The sequence below is a fragment of the Rhinopithecus roxellana genome, chromosome 5 (genome assembly GCF_007565055.1).
Source record: "Rhinopithecus roxellana isolate Shanxi Qingling chromosome 5, ASM756505v1, whole genome shotgun sequence".
NCBI lineage: Eukaryota > Metazoa > Chordata > Mammalia > Primates > Cercopithecidae > Rhinopithecus > Rhinopithecus roxellana.
Genome location: NC_044553.1, coordinates 12025182 through 12045058, shown reverse-complemented (window position 1 = coordinate 12045058; position 19877 = coordinate 12025182). Strand labels below are relative to the sequence as shown.

Genomic DNA, 19877 nt, shown 5'->3' with positions numbered 1-19877 from the left:
AATCAGCACTCTACTGAAACCAAGTGGAGTGCAAATGTGATGTTGCTTATTCATACCTTTCCTGAATAATGTCATCATGTTAAAAAAATAATAAATTAGTCTTACCAAATTAGAAGGGACAGACACCTTTGGAAATAATTTTTTGAGAACTTCTTTAGCCTCCAACTCAACAGCTTCCACCTGTTGTTGTCTTTCCTAAAGCGGAAGATGAACCAAATCAAACTCACAAGATCACAGAATTTTTTAAAAAACAGAAAAGAAAAAACTATGGTGTCTTAAATTCTACAGGAAGAAAAAGTTAAAAAAAAAATTTTAATACTGATAAATGTTAAAATTTCCCACTTAAAGATATTAAAATGCTCCCATAAGAAAAAATCTGCAAAATCTCTAAAGCATCCTAAATATCAAATAATGCCTTAGCAGTATCTGACAATATGGACATTTTCCTTGGCATTTAGAAATCAAGTGATTTGCCTGTCCAGGAACACTTCAAAAATAGACACACAAAAAACATTTCTTATAGCTAAAACTTCATAAACTACCTATAGCAGAAAATACACATTGGAGGAACACAACTGAGGTTTATTGGCTGGTATATCTCTATTAAAAAAATGCATCACTTATGGACCATATAATGTCATGGCATTAAAATGGTAACTTCCTTATTTCCAACTTCAAGGTCATGTGAAGTATTTATGCTAAACAAGGAGGACCATCAAAATCTGATGGATGATATAAATGGGAAAAAGAACAAGGAGCAACTGATGGCGTATTACTTCACTAATGCCACACATCATAAAAACTAGTTCTGACACTTGTATATGGACTCTGCTATAAATTTACAAATATTACAAACGTGTAAGACTAAATTTGCTGATATTAAATCCAAGTCTAAAGGATATCAATTATAACTCAAAACCATGGTTTGTCAAAATTAGGGTAATGACTTATCACACACCAAAAAAAAAAAAAAATCTAACATTCAAACTACCTCCACGAGATTTAAAAAACAAAACAAAGACCCCTATAAAAATGCACATCTAAACCAAGCCAAGAAAATCATCTAAAAACAACAGTCACAAAGTTCAACAGGTGACAAGAAGGCAAGCAAGCTAGAAACATCTCAACCATATCTTTCCCCCAACATTTAGATGTGAAATTTGAAATCTATCACTGATTCAAGGTCTACACACTTCAATTTTAGAAAATCTAATCACATGAAACTTTACACAATAAACAGCTGCAGATCTTGCCATTTTCCATACACACAAAAAGCTGTTAAAGATCAGCAGATTTTTACAATAGGTGTTTTCATAAGGTATTTTCAATAATTCAATGAAGTCCACTAATTTTCAGGAATACACCTAACTACATAAAATAAGGAAAATAATTAATGCTACTTCAAGGACTTTAAGAGGTAATTCTTATCATTTGACCAAAGCAGTAATCTTTAAAGAAAACCGGTTAGGAAAAGAAACACTGAGGAACAGCTTTTTGAAAACTTCCAAGGAAAAAAACAGACTAAAAGAACAAAGTGTCTAACATAACCAAGACCCACAAACATGGGAAGTTACTTTTATTTGGTATCAACAATTTTATCTAAGAAGTTTTCATCTGATATAGTAGTTTGGTTACTGATAGCAATTTCCATTCCACTTTAACATCTGGGAAAGATCTAATATTGAAACTGAACTATAATTTGCATACCATCTTTAAGTGAAATGTATACAAGTTTTTTTCAGTAGCTCCTCAAGAGTATTTAGCCTTTAAAAATAATCCTGTAAAGACAGCATATATCATCCTCTTTACATTTTAGGTAAGCTGACCGTAACTTATTTCTAGTTAAAATACTGAAAGTGTTTCCCATAGTTCCTTCTCATCACAACGTAATTTACAGCACTGGGTCAATCAACATCCCTTTCACCTATGCTATCTAAGGACTGTCTAAATTCCATTGAAATATAGAAGACTTTCTATTCTATTCTCTGCAGATCTTTAGCTATGCAAGAAGGCATCATGCACAAAAATTCTAGCTTTCTTTTAGAATCATAAAATGCAAAAATGCCTATGGCAAGTAGCATATAACTTCTTGTAGGAATGGCATGATGAGCACCCAGATACCCAGTCTCACTAACAAAATAAAACCAAAAAGGTGGCTCTTAACCGTCAAAAACAAAGTAATAGAAACAACCAGAAACCACACTAAAACCCTCATTGCTGACAGAAATGACTGTACAATTGCAACCACTCCCAATGAAATAATGAAATGTCCCAATAAAACGTCCTCTCTGACCTAGATTTTCCTACTCTGTGGTCCCATATACCTCCCAGCTATCTCGAATTTAACCTTTACTGAAAATTATGGCTAGATGAATAGGGATATAGTTAAACACAAATCCACTAAGCTATAGGAAACATAACTATAAACGTATACTTGCTTAAAAAAAAAATCACAGAACTATTTTATACTTAAAAATTCCTTCAGGTGTCACTAAGACTTATATTAAAGATTCAATAGAGTACAATGGCACACAAAATATTTTCACAGTGCTAAAATAAATCATGTAGGTTCCTTCATTTACCTATCTGCAAAATTCAATGGCCCTGTTTCACATTTATTTTTGGCAGGAATTTTCAAAATACTTGACTGGACTGGCAGATTCAAGTTTCTCAATCTTTAAAAACAACCTCTCTATGACAATTCATTAGAAATCTTCACACCCAATGGTACAACTTGAGCTCAAGGAGAATGTCCTCCATTGTTCTGAAGACAAAGGGGGCTATGTATTTCAGGAGTACTTCACATACTCTGGTCAAGAGAATTATCCCTTGACAGTAATATTTCATCTAAACATGCCATATATGTCATTGCTATCCAGTAATATATGAAGTTTCAGTCCACCACCTCTAAGGAATCATTCCCAGCAACATACCGAAAGTTGATGCCTTTCCTGTATTCAAGACTTTTAACATTTTTCTACCTTATTTGTGACATCTTGGTGTGCCCTCCAAAACACCTAGTTTATGGCACATCCTACATATTCAAATGTGTTTGTTAATTCACCTAGATTTCTTTGGTTCAAAGTTTTCATGAAAGTTATCTTAACCAACCCAAAAGGCGCATATTGTCTGACAAGAGGTTAACATCAGTCTTCTGAGACTCTTCAGCTTAAAGTTGTGCTCAACAAAGCCCAAACAATCAGGTAATCACAACAAATCAGCATGCCCAAAATTAAAGCTTCAAGGAGTAGATGAAAAAAGCAGAGATGATAGAGATGATAAATGTGGACAAGGAGATTTTATATTTAAATTGCAGTAAAAGTAAATGCTTTAGTCTGATTTTAAGACAAGCTGCAGATTTTCTCTGTTCAGTGGATTGTTTCTAGGAGTTAGCATTACAACCTTGGAAGTCTTGTTCACTTTGTCCTGCAGCATTTTTTCAGTTGATGCCAATGCTTCCATTGCTTCCCAGTTTTTCTCCCGAAGGTCCTAATCATTTTTAGAAAGAATGATTTCAGTTTATCCATTATTGAAAGATTTTTGCTTTTTTACTTCATCAGTATTTTGCACTGCATTTAAATGCTGGTTACTGCAAAATTATTTCAATGGGAAAATATGCATATTAGCAAAAAAATAAAAAGCAATGTTTAGAAGTTTGAATGAGAAAATAAAGACGCCCACTTTCCATGTTTTAGTATATATACCAAATAGGCCAGCTTTTAAAATAACTACTATGCACATGTGACAAAGAAGAAAGCATTCAAAAGTAAAGACACAAACCAAGAATACATACATGATTTCAGGTACATTGAATATTAGAAGATTAAAGACAGAGCAAATATAGAAGTATTACAAAAAGCTTTTCATGTGATGTTTAAACAAGGCCCAATAACACTCATAGGACTTTCCACTGCAGTGTAACATTTTTTTCTCTATGTTTTAATACAATTAACATGTTTCAAATCTACCTAGGAATCCCATAGTAACCCACTGTGTTCTATGTCTTTCTTGGCATGGCCTAACATTCATGCCACAAAACAACCTTACATGAATTGTATGAGCTAGTTGATCAAAGCAAAGGGGAAGGCTGGAAGGCTATAAAATAGATTCTCTTGGAGGAGACAGAGGTTATTAAAAATTGAGAGATCTGGATTTTAACAGCATTTCATTCACAACTATAAATATAATCTTCTATATTTCAGTCTTTTTTCCAGAATGAGAAATCTAAACAGATAAAAACCAACAACAAAAAATAAAAAGCCAATAATCACCATTTATTACTTAATATATGCCAACCACTCTATTTGGCAGTTCACAAATTCTCATCGTTACAACAACCGCATGAAGTATTTATTCCCATTCTATAGATAGGGAAACCACAGCTCAAGTAAGTTAGGAAACTGAGCCAAGTACACAGAGAAAATGAAGTGGCAGAACTAAAAGGAAAGACTGACACTGCTATCTGCTGGCCTCCAGTGTCCTGGCTCTTTTCACAAGGGTTCAATGTCTCCAGCGCTGCTGCTGCTGATGCTGCTGCATTACCATGCCCTCCTTATCTCAGAATCCCAATAATAAAACACAGTTAAGATGTTAGCAGTATATTGGCAAGTTCACCTCAAGTTTTGTGGCTAAGCAATGCTGTTAGTACTGTTATACCAACACACAAGCAGCAATTCATGTACCTAATTTTGACAAACTCAGGGGTACAAGAAAATGTCAACTTGTTAAATTAACAATTTAATGCAAACTTTGAAAAATAGAAAACACACATCCATTTACTAGCAATACTCCCTTAGATTTCAGTAACAGTTTACCCTTGCTCAAGTGTTAGCAATCACACTACAGTGTACAAAAATTTCTTCTCTAGCAAGAATGCTTGGACTCTTACTTATAGGTGTTGCCCTCTGGTATGAGAAAATTTAAGAGATTCTACTAAATTCATTATTTGTCTACTCAGTAAGTTATTAGGATTCGTATTTCTGAAAGCACTACCCTTTCTAGTATAAACATAGTTAGGTTCTATAGCCTCTAACACACTTAATTACCAAAACTTGAACCACCTCTCAGTTAAAAATGAGAGGTTCTGGCCAGGTGCCATGGCTCATACCTATAATCCCAGCACTTTGGGAGGCCGAGGCAGGTGGATCACTTGAGGTCAGGAGTTCGAGACCAGCCTGGCCAACATGGTAAAACCCTATCTCTACTAAAAATACAAAAAAAATTAGCTGGGTGTGGCGGTGCACACCTGTAATTCCAGCTACTCGGGAGGGTGAGGCAGGAGAATCACCTGAACCCAGGAGGCAGAGGTTGCAGTGAGCCAAGTTCATGCTACTTTCAGTCTAGGCGACAGAGGAAGACCCTGTCTTTAAAAAAAAAAAAAAACCAGAAGGCTTTCAAAAGACCTCATTACTGAGTATACTGGGTTTGAATACTGGTATTACTTTCGGTTTACAAAAAGGCCAGTCCAATCTAAGAGGAAATACCTTTGATTTTAAAATACCAAGCTGAAAAAACATGTTTTCCAAATAAAAGTTCATCAAAAAGTCAACTGCACTTTTAGTTTTTAAAAATAACTAAAGGTGTAATAATTATAACTTCAACATTTAAATATTTATAAGAATAAGAACTCTTTTCACTTATTTTTAAAAAACTGTTCTCCAATAATGCCCCACCCCCTGAAAAAACTACACACAGAAAATAGTACTTTCTCACAAAGATTAAGAAATCTAAAGTAAAAATAGATTAAAAAAAAAAATTCCTGGACCATATTTCAGTGTTAAAGTAATAAAAAGAAAAGCTTCATTCTGATTAAGATTTACTTACATTGTTTTTCTTCCTTTGGTGTTCAACTGCATCCTTCAAAGAATCTAACTCATTCCAGAGACCACTTATTTCTTTCTCTCTTTCTGAAATTCTAAACCAGAACATGAATACGTGTAGCAAGATTTTAGGTAAACAGTAATACAACTCAGATCCCTACCTATCAACATTTGTTACTACAAAATAAGAATATCAAGAAATGGTACCTTGAAAAGTACATTAAAGAGTCTACCTACTGTTTAACATCGAAAGCCCATCCTATAAATTTCAGAAATGATTTCTAAGTTTTTATACCTAATATGGTACGCTTAGGCTTGTGCTAAAGAGAAATCTCATTCCCTAAGAAACAGTTTATGAATATATTAACTGTTGTAGCTATTTATATTTTTACTTGGGTCAGTACACAGTAGCTATTTTCAGAGGAGTTAAAATGGATGGAGAAGCAGTCCCTTAAATATTTTTCTTCCCAGAGGGCAATGAAATCAGTTATAACTTTAAATGGCTAACCCATAACAAAAGTATAATATTAAAGTGAGCTCAGTGTTTTCTTGCCATTTTCATACCAATCTCAGCATTCATGTTTTTTTCTGCTACTGTTTCCCAGAAACGCAGAATGCAATGGCAAAGATTCATAATTTGATTCTGTTACAGTTGAGAGTGGCTGGAGTAGAAAGTTAAGTAACAAATAGCTCTTCGCTGAGAATCAGTGTCTATGTAAGAAGCTGGCAAACTAAGGCTATGGGCCCACTCCACAGTCTGTTTCTGTAGGTCCTCGAACTAAGAGCTGTTTCTACATTTTTAAAGTGTTGTTTTATTTATACATGTACACACATATACACATATATATACACATGTATAAAACAGACCTATGTGTCCCACAGGCCTAAAATGCTATCAAGGCCTTCACAGAAAATGTTTGCCAACCTTTTTGCTCTATATAGTCAAACTCAAGACTCAATTTAACAGTCAATAATTCTAAACTAGTAAACAAGTAACTCTGTAAACCAAGATGGAAAAACATTTAGATTATTTAAAAAAAAAAAAATTAACAATATTCCCGATGATAGATCACTTACATCATCTATTAATATACTTAATGTGGTTGACATTTTAACATGTTGAAACACACTAACTTATGTGAAATGACCTTAAATGTAGCCTCACAGAGAAAATTACAGGCTAACAAGAAAAATGTATCAGTTAAAAAAAAATCTCCTTAAGAAAGACAATCATAAAGACTACATATATATATATTTTTTTTTCTTGGTGCCACGCTGGAGTGCAATGGTGTGAACTTCCTGGACTCAAAAGATCCTCCCACTTCAGCCTCTGGAGTAGTTGGGACCACAGGTGCATGCCACCACACCCGGAATTTCTAAACTTTTTGTAGAGACGAGGTCTGACTATGTTGCCCAGGCTGATCTCAAATCCCTGGGCTCAGCAATCCTCCCGCCTCAGTCTCCCCAAGTGCTGGGATTACAGGCATGAGCTACCACATCTAACCTAAAATTTCTTTAAAAAATGAAGCTAAGCCAAAATTTGCATCATTCAATTACACAATCACACCTAGAAGAAGACCCAGTAAGATAACTGAGATAACAGAAGGTGATTTAGAAAACTCTGCAAAGTATAGTTTAACTTGATCTGAATGCCTAAAAAAACAAAAACAAACATCTCCCTCAACAAAATATTCAAATCCAAATACTATTAAAAAAAGCATCTTAGCCAAAGGTACCACTCAACTCCAAACGGTAATTCAAGATATCCAAATAGAACTGTAAAAATCAGGTGCCATTTGAAGTTACACTAAACTGCTTATTTGAGAATGGTTTATCACATAAAAAATAGTCACTACTTTATATACTGTGAATCAAACTTATTACTTACACTTTTAATAACTCTTCATGAGGGGGAAAAGAAGATGCCTATCAAAAGAGTTAAATGTTATTTCAAAACGAAACTTTTCAGGAGACTTAAAAACACTGAAGCTTTTCTCAGATATAAATTAAGAAAACAACAAAAGGAAAAATAGCACATAATTCATATAAAAGTCACCCTGACTTTAATCAAGTAATTTTAATAAAAACATGTACAAATCTGTAAAATGTATTGAATGCCAAATCCAATCTTTACTGTCGCAACATACTTAAACTCTTCATTTAGTAAGTATTTATCAATTTCCCACTATGTGTATGGAAGCATACCTTAAATTTTCAAACTGCACAATTCATATTTGACTACATAAAAATGTTAAGCTTCCAAGTTAAAAAAAAAAAAAAAATACCAGAAATGAAATCAAAGGAAATACTAAGTTATGTTTCCTCACGTTTAACAAAAAGTTAATTATACATCAACATGCAAAGGTACACATCCCTTCATATATGGTATTTATTCCTTAGTGATAATAATCTCTCAAGCTTCTTGTTTGCAAGGACTCCATTTGTTTCTCAAAATACTATCAAGTCTATCCATATACATTCATAAATTAATTTAAAGGCTATTTTGGGTAGCATCTTTTATAAAAACACATTTTTGTTTTTACCAAGCAGAATTGTAACGTGAAAACCTCTTTTAAATAGTAGTACACTATCGCTTATGATACATTTGTTTGTTTCTCTCCAGTTACCAATGTTTCATTTGGGAAGAGGGGAGATACAGTGTGTACACACATCTGTAAGCCAACCACTACGGTATTTAAACCGACTTGCTAAGAATTCTAGGATCAGAAAACACAGAGATACAAAACAGAGCTGGAGTACAGGCAATAATATTATTTGTGTATACATTATAAATTATAGATTTGTTTTACTTTGGATATGATATAGCAGGTTGCTTTTTTATATAAAATTTGATAAACATAAATAAAACATACTTTATTCTCAATAAAAATGCAGAAATGGCAAAAATACTTATACGTCACTGGTTATATAATTTTTTTGCCACCTAAGTAAAAGGCAAGACATCTAATAGTACCTACCTGTTGGTAGTTTTGTTGTTTAAGCTGCTCAATTTGGGACTTAAACAATTTGTTTTCATCTTGTACATCCTAATTAAATAAAAATTAAACATCAGTATCTAAACATTTTTTTCCACATAAACTTAGATCATACGAGCTAGAAACAGATCATACAAGCTAGAAAAATTCCAAAAGAGCAATAATTTTAAAGTGCGTAATAAGCTCTATATTAAAACATATAGAGTATTTATATTAGTACTAGCAGCAGAGTTTGCACGTCTCAATGGAACAAAATAGAATCCAGAAATATACCCAAATAGCTCTAAGAATTTAGTATGAAGTGACATTTCAAATCAACCTCAACTCCAGTAACATTTTGGGCTTGATATTTTTCTTTGCTGTGGGGGTTTATCCTATGCACTACCGGACATTTAGAAGCATCCATGGCACCCATCCACTAGATGCCCCATCCCCCCTGCCCCAGCTGTGACACCCAAAAATGTCTTCAGATATTGACAAATGTCCCCTGGGTAACAGAATCACTATTGTTATGATGGATTATTTAACAATGTGGCTAGTCTTCTCTTTTTAATGGTTACAATGTTATTGTTACAGCTTACTGATTACATGAAATAAGCTAAACAAACAAAAAGAATTATAAACATATTAGAAGAAAATATATATATATATATATATATTTTTAAGATGGAGTCTCACTGTGTCACCCAGGCTGGAGTGCAGTGTTGCAATCATAGCTCACTGCAGCCTCTGTCTCCTGGGTTCAAGTGATTCTCCTGTCTCAGCTTCCCGAGTAGCTGGGACTACAGGCACCTGCCACCATGCCTGGCTAATTTTTATATTATTTTAGTAGAGTCGGGGTTTCATCATGTTGGCCATGTTTGGTCTCGAACCCCTGACCTCAAGAGATCCACCTGCCACGGCCTCCCAAAGTGCTGGGTGGGATTACTAGTGTGAACTACCACACCCAGATGAATATATTTTTATGATCGTAGAGAGACATCTTTCTTCCCAAGACTTAAAACTCTGGAAATTACTTATATTTGAGTACATAAAAAGTTTCAAATTTCCCAAAAAGGTTTTTCCCCTTCACAAATCAAGTCAGAAGAAAAAATGGGGAAAATAAATCACCTCGTATAATAACAAAAGGTTATTTAATTTCCTTTATTACATAAAAAAGACTTACAAATCAGTAAAAGAGTCAACCCGGTGGGAAAAATTAAAGGACAATTCATATAAAAATGGCTTGAACATATGAAAAATGCTTAACTTCTCTCACAATCAAATGCAAATTAAAAATAATCTTACCATCTTTCAAGTATAATATCAAATATTTTTACCCTTGTCAATGTTGGAAAGGAAGAAGGGGAAATGGCCCTTAGTTGGTGAGAGTGTCAATTAGTAAAAACACTTTTGGAGGTCTATTTAGCACTGTCTAACAAAATTGAAAATGAACCTACATGAGAGGGAGAAGGAATGTGACAGACTCAAACCTTGAAGCATGTAATGTGAGCAAGATTAATCCAAGACAATGTAGGCATCTACAAATTTGCTACCACTTCAAATCAATGTTCTGTAAGTAATGTGAATACTAACTGCATGAAGGTGAGAAGATACTGATTTTCTATTTATCTCTTTCAACCAACAAAAAACCAGCATAAGCCTTGATCCAGAATTTCACTTCTAGGATACAGATACACTATTCAAAACGTGTACAAGGATATTCACTGCTGCATTGTTTGTGCAGAAAAAAACAGCCCTAAATAATCCAGGTATCCATCAACTGGGATTGGTTATATAAATGATATACGCTGGGTATGGTGGCTTACACCTATAATCCCAGCACTTTGGGAGGCCGAGGCGGGCAGATCACCTGAGGTCAGGAGTTTGAGACCAGCCTGGCACCCCATCTCTACCAAAAAATACAAAAAGTAGCTGGGCATAGTGGTGCACACCTGTAGTCCCAGCTACTCTGGAGGCTGAGGCAGGAGAACTGTTGAATCCAGGAGGCAGAGATTGCAGCGAGCTGAGATCATGCCACTGTACTCCAGCCTGAGCAACACAGCGAGACTCTGTCTCAAAAATAAAAATAGAAGATGATGATATAATCATCCAGTATCATAAAACTATTAAAAGTTAGGGCAGAAATGTGTTTTATATGGAAAGATCTTGAAAACACTGTTAATTGTGAAGGAAGCAAAATACTTACAAGTTAGTATAGTTCAACAGAGTATTTTATAAACAAGTATACATACACACACATTTTATGCATGGGTACTTACTCAAAAAATATGCCAATAATGAGACCTAGTATCTGGGTGGGAGGGAGATTCATTCTGTACTCTATTTTTTGGCAGCAGTTAAAAATTATTTTAAAGCATGCAAAGACAATAATTTACAAAATAATTAATTTTAAGTCACCATATTCACCTGTAACAGCTTTGTTTTGCTAGAAAGATCAGTCTCCCTCTCTTTTAGCATGGCTTCTACCCTCTTCAATTCATTTTCCTTTTCTTTCAACCTAGAATTTTTTACAAAGATCTACATTTACTAAAGTACATAAAAAAGGAAAACCAGACTCCAATATCACCCCTAATAAAAAAGATGGCAGAAACAACACAAACCAGCTTTTTTTCCCCCCATATTATATCAACTTAGAAGTTTGTTTTAAAAGATACTTCTAGGATCATTTACTCAGTCATACTTAATAATTCTTAAGCAAATGTGGCTTTATCTAGGAAGAAACTCTAAAACAAAAACTAAGAACAAAACTATATTTTATCTAATCATTGCAAATATTACCACTTAAAAAGCAAGGAATTTTGCCCTAAGAATCTTAGCCATAATTTGTTGACCCTGGAAATTATGAAATATGTATATAACCTTTGTATTGAAGAGATGCTATGGATAATTTAATCTGTTTTTCCCTTACCCAATGCAGATGTAAATCTTTATCTAGCCCAAGTGAATGTCAATTGCCCTGGTCATCCTAAGCAATAGACCTATAGCATAACACCACCATCAAAATGATCTGTTTAACGGTTTCCTCAGGATAGGAAATCTTATCCATTTCAGTATCCCTAATGCCAGAAAGAGTCTCAAGTATTCGTTGAGCTGAACACTTATTTCTACCACACCTTGATCTAGAATTTCAAGATGCTTATAAATCTATATGAAAAAAATGACAAAATAGCATTCATGAAGAGTGAGATACATAAAAAGGGAAAAACTTAAATATATATTGCTAAGTAAAAGAAGCCAATCCAAGGCTGAGCATGGTGGCTCACGCCTATAATCCCAGCATTTTGGGAGGCCAAGGTGGGAGGATCACTCAAGTCCAGGATATCAAGACCAGCCTGGGCAACACAGGGACACCCTGTCTCTAAAAAATTAGCCAGGCATGGTGGCATGTGCCTGTAGTCCCAGCTACTCAAAAGGCTGAGGTGAGAGGATCACTTGAGCCCAGGATGTCCTGGCTGCAGTGAGCCATGATCACACCTCTGCATTCCATGTACTCCAGCCTGGGCCACAGAGAAAGACTCTGTCCCAAAAAAAGAGAAAAGAGCCAATATAAAAGAGCCAAGAGAAAAGCCATATACTGTATGATTTCAACTATGATATTCTGGAAAAAGTAAAACTCTGAAGACAGTAAGGTCATTGGTTGGGAGGGTGCTGCAGAGGTATGGAGGAAGGGAGGGAGGGATGCACAGGTAAAACACAGGAGATTTTTAAGGCAGTAAAACTGTTTTGTATGATACTGTAATGATGGATACATGCCATTATACGTTGGTTAAAACCCACAGAGAGTGATCCTAATGGAAACTATGAACTTCAGTTAATAACAATGATAACAATATACTGCTACTGGCTCATCCGTTGTAACAAATGTACCATGCTAATGCAAGATGTTAACAGTAGGGAGAATTGGGAAGAGTATATGGAAACTGTATTTCTCTCATTTTTTCCTATAAATATAAAAACTGCTCCACCACAAAAAATAAAATCTATTAATTTAAAAAAGAAAATGGCAAAAAAAAAAAAAATGGAAGGCAGAAATATACCTAAAATTACCTACTTTAATGGTCTACATATCCCTATAAACAGGCCAGAAATGCTGCCCTAAGCTTTCCAAGCAAATAAGAGATAAGCACCTTGACAGTTACACAATAGCCAAAAGACAATCATTGTACAAATCAGCAATCTTCCAAAAACAGAGTAATCTTCCTTGTTTTTAAAAATATAATAACCTAATACATATACTCAATATCTTGACAGTTTAAAAGAGGACACTTCTTTAAAACAAATATCAATAAAGAGTAATGGTATCACCAAGAAAAATTTGTTAAGAGCAATTTTAAAGGGGGCCAAAAAGATCAGGTCCAGATACCCTTTCTCACCACTGTAACCTGTTGTAGCTTAAGACAACAGACTCTCTAGAATAAAACATTTTTTAAGATTAGTATCTACAAAAACTGATGCCTCTTATGCTGACTAGATTCAGTATTTTTCCTATTCAGCACAGGATGACAAGTTCCATTTTCCCTATAAATAAATTAAAATTATAGAAAGGTTTAAAATCCATTATCAAGATTATGGCTAAAATTGTCTCCTGGATAATTCAGAGATGTTACTAACACTTTCAAATACTAATTTTCATTTGAAATAAGTTTAATCTCTGTAAGAATTGCATACTTCGTTTTAAAAAATAACTTAAAACCAGTCTATATTTGCAGAAAGAATAATTGAAAAAATGGATTTGATGGATTTGGAAAGGATAAAGAATCCAGGTATCTGAAAGCATTTAAATAACCTTTATTTTACCCAACAGAGATTTAGCCTATTTGCCTCTGGATTATAATTTCCACTTAACAATAAAGTTAATCACGTACAGGAAACCCATCATTATATTGGAACACACTCTGGAAAATAATGAGATGTTTGCTTCTCTTCAAAATGCTGTCTTAGAGCATACTTACACAATCTCAAGTTCTTCAAACTGTGATGCAGAAGAGACCTGAGAAACAGAATCACATTTTTAATGCTAACATTAAAAAAAAAAAAAAGGTGCTACGACATATATATAGAATCACCCACCAGTAAAAACAAAAACATAATTATGTGCAGTAAATTTAAGATTAGGCCATTTATAAAGGACAGAACGAGTTTTACTAAACAATTTTTAATACTTATTTCTTAAAAGATTAAAGACTAATACTTTAAACAGATAGTTAAGAATGAGATAAGAGTCTATTTGAAAAGGTAGATATAAGGAAATGCTTGTAGGCTCAGGTTGACAGATTAAGCAGTTAAGTATGATTTGCCAGAAATAAAAGTTAACTTACTTAACAACAGAACCATGGTACAACATAATTTTTCTGGCAAAGAAACTCAGAACATATTAACATCTTGACTTTCTAATACCGTAAACAAAGATTTCTCATTCCTTATGTAACATGCTGGTAATTTGTTTATACTATACCTCTTTCAAGTTATGTTGTGCTACTTCCTGAACATGGGCTTTTAAAGATTCATTTTCTTCTTGAAGATCCTTAAACAGAATAGGTGTAAATTAAATTGACAGTCAAGTATAAAAAGGCTATTTTTTATTGTTTTTAACTTCTCACCTGTAACCACTTCCCTGTATTGGCTAGGTCTTTTTCCTTCTCTTCTAAAACAGCCTTCATGGTATTCATCTGTTCCTCTTTTCCTTTTAATCTGATAATAAATCAGAACTCTAAATGAAAATGTTACATGACCATAAAAAGCAAAAATCTTAAGACACTGAAAAAAGTATATTTTAGGTAGTATTCACAGTCCAGCTGATTAAAATAAACTAAAACTTATCAAGTATAAAGGTATACAAGGCTGCGCGCGGTGGCTCAAGCCTGTAATCCCAACACTATAGAAGGACGAGGCGGGCGGACCATGAGGTCAGGAGATCAAGACCATCCTGGCTAACACGGTGAAACCCTGTCTCTACCAAAAATACAAAAAAATTAGCCAGGCGTGGAGATGCATGCCTGTAGTACTAGCTACTCAGGAGGCTGAGGCAAGACAATCACTTGAACCCGGGAGGTGAAGCTTGCAGTGAGCCAAGATCGCACCACTGCACTCCAGCCTGGGCAACAGAGCGAGACTCCATCTCAAAAAAAAAAAAAAAAAAAAAAAAAAAAAAAAAAAAAAAAAAAAAGGCATAGAAGATTTTGGAGACAATCAAATCAGGAAGTACAGGATGATTAAGGAAAACCATTCTATCACTGAATATCCAGATATGAGTAAGTTATTTTAGCTCTACCTCTACCCTGTATCACCTTGTTTAAGTCTATACAAACAAATCTGGAAAACTTACTACGATTGTTCTGGATGTGAAAGATACCAATTTCACATGGCTATTAAAACAGGCAAAGAGCAACATCTCAATTTGGAGTTATATTCAGATTATAAATCATGAAAAGACTTCTTACCTCCTTCCCACAAAATAACTTACAGGTTAAAGCCAAATAAGAAACTTAGGGCCCTTAGGAGTTTTGAGATAATTAGTATTTTTGTATTTTCTAAAACACCACTTGAAATCAAGAAGCTATAATTTTCATTATACTTCTATTTAACTCATGAAAAAAACAGTAAAAGGAAATGAGATAAATGGTACTTACAAGTTCTGAAGCTCCTGAACTTGGGAAGTGATAGATAACTGAAATACAAAGGACAGAAAAATCTATTAATAATCCTTTCAATTTAACTTATTAAGCTTTATAAGTCTTTATAATGTGTACATTTCAAATTACAAAGAAACTAGCTAAATTTTTCATGACAAAATGAGAGGTGTTTTGAGTTTACCTCCTCTTGACTCCAATAACACAAAAATTAATAAACTAAAAATAAGGGGGAGGGACAAGGAAAATAGTTATGAATAATAAGTCTAATTAACGTGATGCTTTTTTTCTTTAGGCTAGTCAAGTGAAGCAGTGGGATGGAGAAGGAATAAAGAAATCTCTAACTGGTTGTGATCAATCAGTTGTAAATACCACTGCACTCAGATCAGCCATACTTCTACAGTTGTGAAAAATTAGAATATTAACTCTCCACACACCTCCCTACCATTATCAGAGCTCTTCTCCATCCCAGTTTTCAAGGCCAATTACTCAGCAGTATTCTATGATGTCCTTTTTTAATTTTTTCTTAATCATACACATTCTGATAATACCTTTTATCCTCCACTCTCTTCTCACAGGCCCTTCAGATTCTTGGCTTAGATGTCAGTTCCTCGGGAGGAGACTTTCCTGAACTCTCAATCTATATTAGAAAAGTATGATCTTTTCATCCTACCTGTTTCGCTCAACACATTATCTCCAATCACTAGCTAGTGATCCACCAATCATGAATACAGTGCTTTGACAAGAACTGCTTTGACAGTAAATATTGCTGAATGACTCTATGAGATGAATGAATCATCTCTTCAATGAAATCTCACCATTTTTTCAAGGAAGCCTTATCAGATTAAAATCAGCAAAACTCATCAATTTCCAATAATCACATCTACGTCTGAAATCCCAATGAAACTTGTACTTTGTTCTAAGGCAGAGGTCAAGCAATGTATATTCAAATAACATTTTGGTTCATGCAGTTTTCTTTTAAAAGGGGTGAGGAGGATTTAAAAAATTGCCTAAGTGTTTCATGTTTCATTTTTAATTGGCAAACTAAAATGAAACATTAACACAAAAAATGTTCTAGAAAATAACCATTAACGGTTAAAATTTTTAAGATAGGTAGATTAAAATATCAAGAACACTTTCTTAAATCAGGCAAAAATTAAAATTAAAAGCACATAACCCAATATACTTACAGCATACTACTAAAAGTTTTTTCTGAGTAACAAGAAAAAAAATCAAATAGCTCATAAATAACACATAACTAATAAATCTGTCATGCTATGGCTCTGGGATTTTTACCTGTTGAGCCTTTTCAAGCTGGACATTTCCTATTTCTTCTTTTAGAGCCTTTATTTCCTGTTTCAAATCCTTGACAATGACAAAACAGACAAGATTGGACAATGGAAACACAGAAATTGACATAAAATGCAAAGCACAGACAAACACATGAAATTAAATGATATTAACTAAAGTTGATAAACAAAAACATAAAACACAGTTCTCTGTCTCCCAATACCTGAACAGTTTTCTCCTTGTTAGCAACTTTGAGCAGTTCTGCCTCCAGAAGCTCTTCTACAGACTTGATCCTTCCATCTTTCTCGTGGATCCTTCAATAAAGAAATGCAGTATAATTTGATTAGAAATCACCAGACCCATCAAGATATAAAAATAGCAGCAAATAATGAAATGGCTCTCCAAATCAACCCTTTCCCATTTTAAATAAAATAGCAACATGTCTTTGTAGAAGAGCCAGGGCTAATATAAAGCTCCTCCTAACAGACAGCTGAAGCCTATGCACACAAGAAGTCAGTTAAGTGCTTCAAAAGTACATCAAAAATATAAGATTTGTACCCTGAGGAACACAGGGGAAAATCAAGTTCCATTCAACTATACTGACTCCCATCCTCTGGAAATAGGTTTTGTTTTGTTTTGTGTTAATTATTATTATAATACTGAATTTGGGAAAGCACAGCTAAGTTCTCTTATTCCATTAAGAAACATTCTAGAGTGAAAGTTAAACATACATCAGCTGTCCCAATTGCACAATAAAACTAGATTTCTGAGCACACACACACAAAAAATGGACCAAAGAAGAAAAACCAGTTTATAATAATGTTATCACTTACACTTTCTTAAGTTCTTCAACTAAAGATGCAAAAGAAACCTGGAAATAGGAAAGTATCCTACTTAGTAACTTATTCAAAATAGAAATGGGTCAGAAATAGAAATGCACATTATCCTTAGATTTTCCACTACAATCAAAATCCAAACAGGAAAAGCCCAGGCATTCTTTCGAGACTTTTTTAATGTCATAATAATGACAATAAATAGCATTTTGAAAATAGGTAGCTTTAAGGCCACTTACAAATATGTCAAAAGAAAAAAATCATTAGATAAATGTTAAAATTATTTAATCAATAATTCCAACCATAGAGAAAATACAACTAAGAAACTGTCTAATTTCAGGCAGCCTCTTTTACTAGAGTCTTACTTTATATTTGTATACTCAGAACCTTTTTATCACTCTAGTAAGAGGCAATGGCACCCTATCTGGAGTATTCGTCACAGTACCTGGCATACAATCATTATTATATAAATTGCAGTCTCTATTACTGATTATCATTCATAAATTAAAACTATAATTGACAAATTCCAACCTGGAGGAAGAGAAACAAACAACAGATTTGTTTCCATGCAACAGTTTGCCCCCTGTTTAAAAGAGAATGGGCTGGGCACAGTGCCTCATGCCTATAATCCCAACACTTTAGGAACCTAAAGTGGGAGGACTGCTTGAGGCCAGGAATTTGTGACCAGTCTGGACAACATGTCCAGACCCCATCTCTACAAAAAGTAAAATAAAAGTTAGCTGAGCATCGTGGCATGAGCCTATAGTCCTAGCTACTTAGAAGACTGAGCGAGGAGTTATCACATGAGCCCAGGAGTTCGAAGTTATGGTGAGTTATGATTGTACCACTGCACTCCAGCCTGGGCAAAAGAGCAAGACCCCGTTTCTTTTAATTTAAAAAAACAAGCAAGCAAGCAAACAAACAAACAAACAAAAAACACAGAGACAAAGAACAGTTGTAAAAATGTACTACATTACCTGATCATTTTGCTTGGCTTTTAAGTCTTGAACTTCTTTTGTCAGAGATGAATTTTCTGTTCTTATTGCCTTTTTCAAAGACATATAAGCAAAACATGCTTTTATTTTCTGAAAAATATAGCTAGCTTCAAAATACATTAGCTTCTCATTTCTTTAGCTGCTTCTTTTCCACTCTGGAAGGCCCAAAACTCTCACTTTTTTCCATGTCTATAATTCTGTAACTTCAATAGCTACCCAAATGAATTTTTAATTCAATTACACCCACATATATTTCTACTTATATCTGAACAACCTCAAAAATACATAGTATACCACTTGTTAGTTAAGTTACTCCTCTCCCTAAATTCAAATACATCTTTTAACTTACTTCTTCCAGCAACCTTTTCCCAATCAAGTTAGTTAAAGCTAATGACAACCATAAAATAGAATGGCAATCTCTTCTCTGGCCTCCAATACCATTTCATGAAGTAAGTCTGCTAGTTATCATTTGGTTATAATTTGGACAAGGGTGCAAGTGGGGAAACTGACAAACTATAACAATAGTATCTACCTCATTAAGGCAGTCAATGTTACAATTATGCATTACTAACTTCTAAAAAAATCTTTAATAAAAAAGCATTATATAAATTTATAAAATGTGAGAGGTACTATTAAGTTTAAGATCTATGGGGAAAACCTTACACAAATTACAGTGAAATCCTTTTATGTCACTGAATAAACACAAGGAAAACAAAACTACAAAATGCTTTACATTCAGCTCCTCTTCTTTAGTTGCCACCTGAATAAGTCCAGTTTCAAGTAATTCTTCTACAGTCTTTAACTTCTCATCTTTTTCTTGAATGCTGAAATTATAAGTTTATAACACATGTATTAACTATTTTTCAAGGTTAATGATATTATTTCTTCTCTTTTATTGAGACGGAGTTTCGCTCTTGCTGCCCAGGCTGGAGTACAATAGCGCGATTTCGGCTCACTGCAATCTCTGCCTCCCAGGTTCAAGCGATTCTCTTGCCTCAGCCTCCCAAGTAGCTGGGATTACAGGCATGCGCCACCATGCCTGGCTAATTTTGTATATTTGGTAAAGACGGGGTTTGCCATGTTGGCCAGGTTGGTTTTGAACCCCCGACTTCAGGTGATCGATCCACCCGCCTCAGCCTCCCAAAGTGCTGGGATTACAGGTGTGAACCACTGCGCCCAGCCAGTTAATGGTATTATTTCTAATCATTTTAAGTGGATCAACCTTTGTCCATCATTTCTTACAAACTTAATTCTAGAAAGGTTCCTAGGGATGGTTGATCATGGTCTCAGGATACGTCCTCTTTACAAGTAA

The 19877-nt window shown here is 34.3% G+C and overlaps 1 protein-coding gene across 7 annotated transcripts in view; it reads right to left on the bottom strand.

Annotated features, from left to right (window-relative positions):
- KTN1 (kinectin 1) overlaps positions 1–19877 on the bottom strand; it is a 109572-nt gene that overhangs the window by 17062 nt on the left and 72633 nt on the right. For 2 of the 7 annotated variants that reach the window (XM_030929781.1, XM_030929783.1), the window contains exons 20-34: positions 19299–19389; positions 18548–18616; positions 17571–17608; positions 16961–17051; positions 16744–16812; positions 15448–15485; positions 14419–14509; positions 14274–14342; positions 13771–13808; positions 11225–11315; positions 8798–8866; positions 7708–7745; positions 5824–5914; positions 3403–3489; positions 106–195 (exon numbers count right to left, since the gene is read on the bottom strand). In XM_030929781.1, the coding sequence (XP_030785641.1) occupies positions 106–195; positions 3403–3489; positions 5824–5914; positions 7708–7745; positions 8798–8866; positions 11225–11315; positions 13771–13808; positions 14274–14342; positions 14419–14509; positions 15448–15485; positions 16744–16812; positions 16961–17051; positions 17571–17608; positions 18548–18616; positions 19299–19389 (1060 nt within the window). The remainder of the gene's footprint in view (positions 1–105; positions 196–3402; positions 3490–5823; positions 5915–7707; positions 7746–8797; positions 8867–11224; positions 11316–13770; positions 13809–14273; positions 14343–14418; positions 14510–15447; positions 15486–16743; positions 16813–16960; positions 17052–17570; positions 17609–18547; positions 18617–19298; positions 19390–19877) is intronic. The other 5 variants (XM_030929784.1, XM_030929786.1, XM_030929782.1 and 2 more) reach the window with 3 other exon arrangements.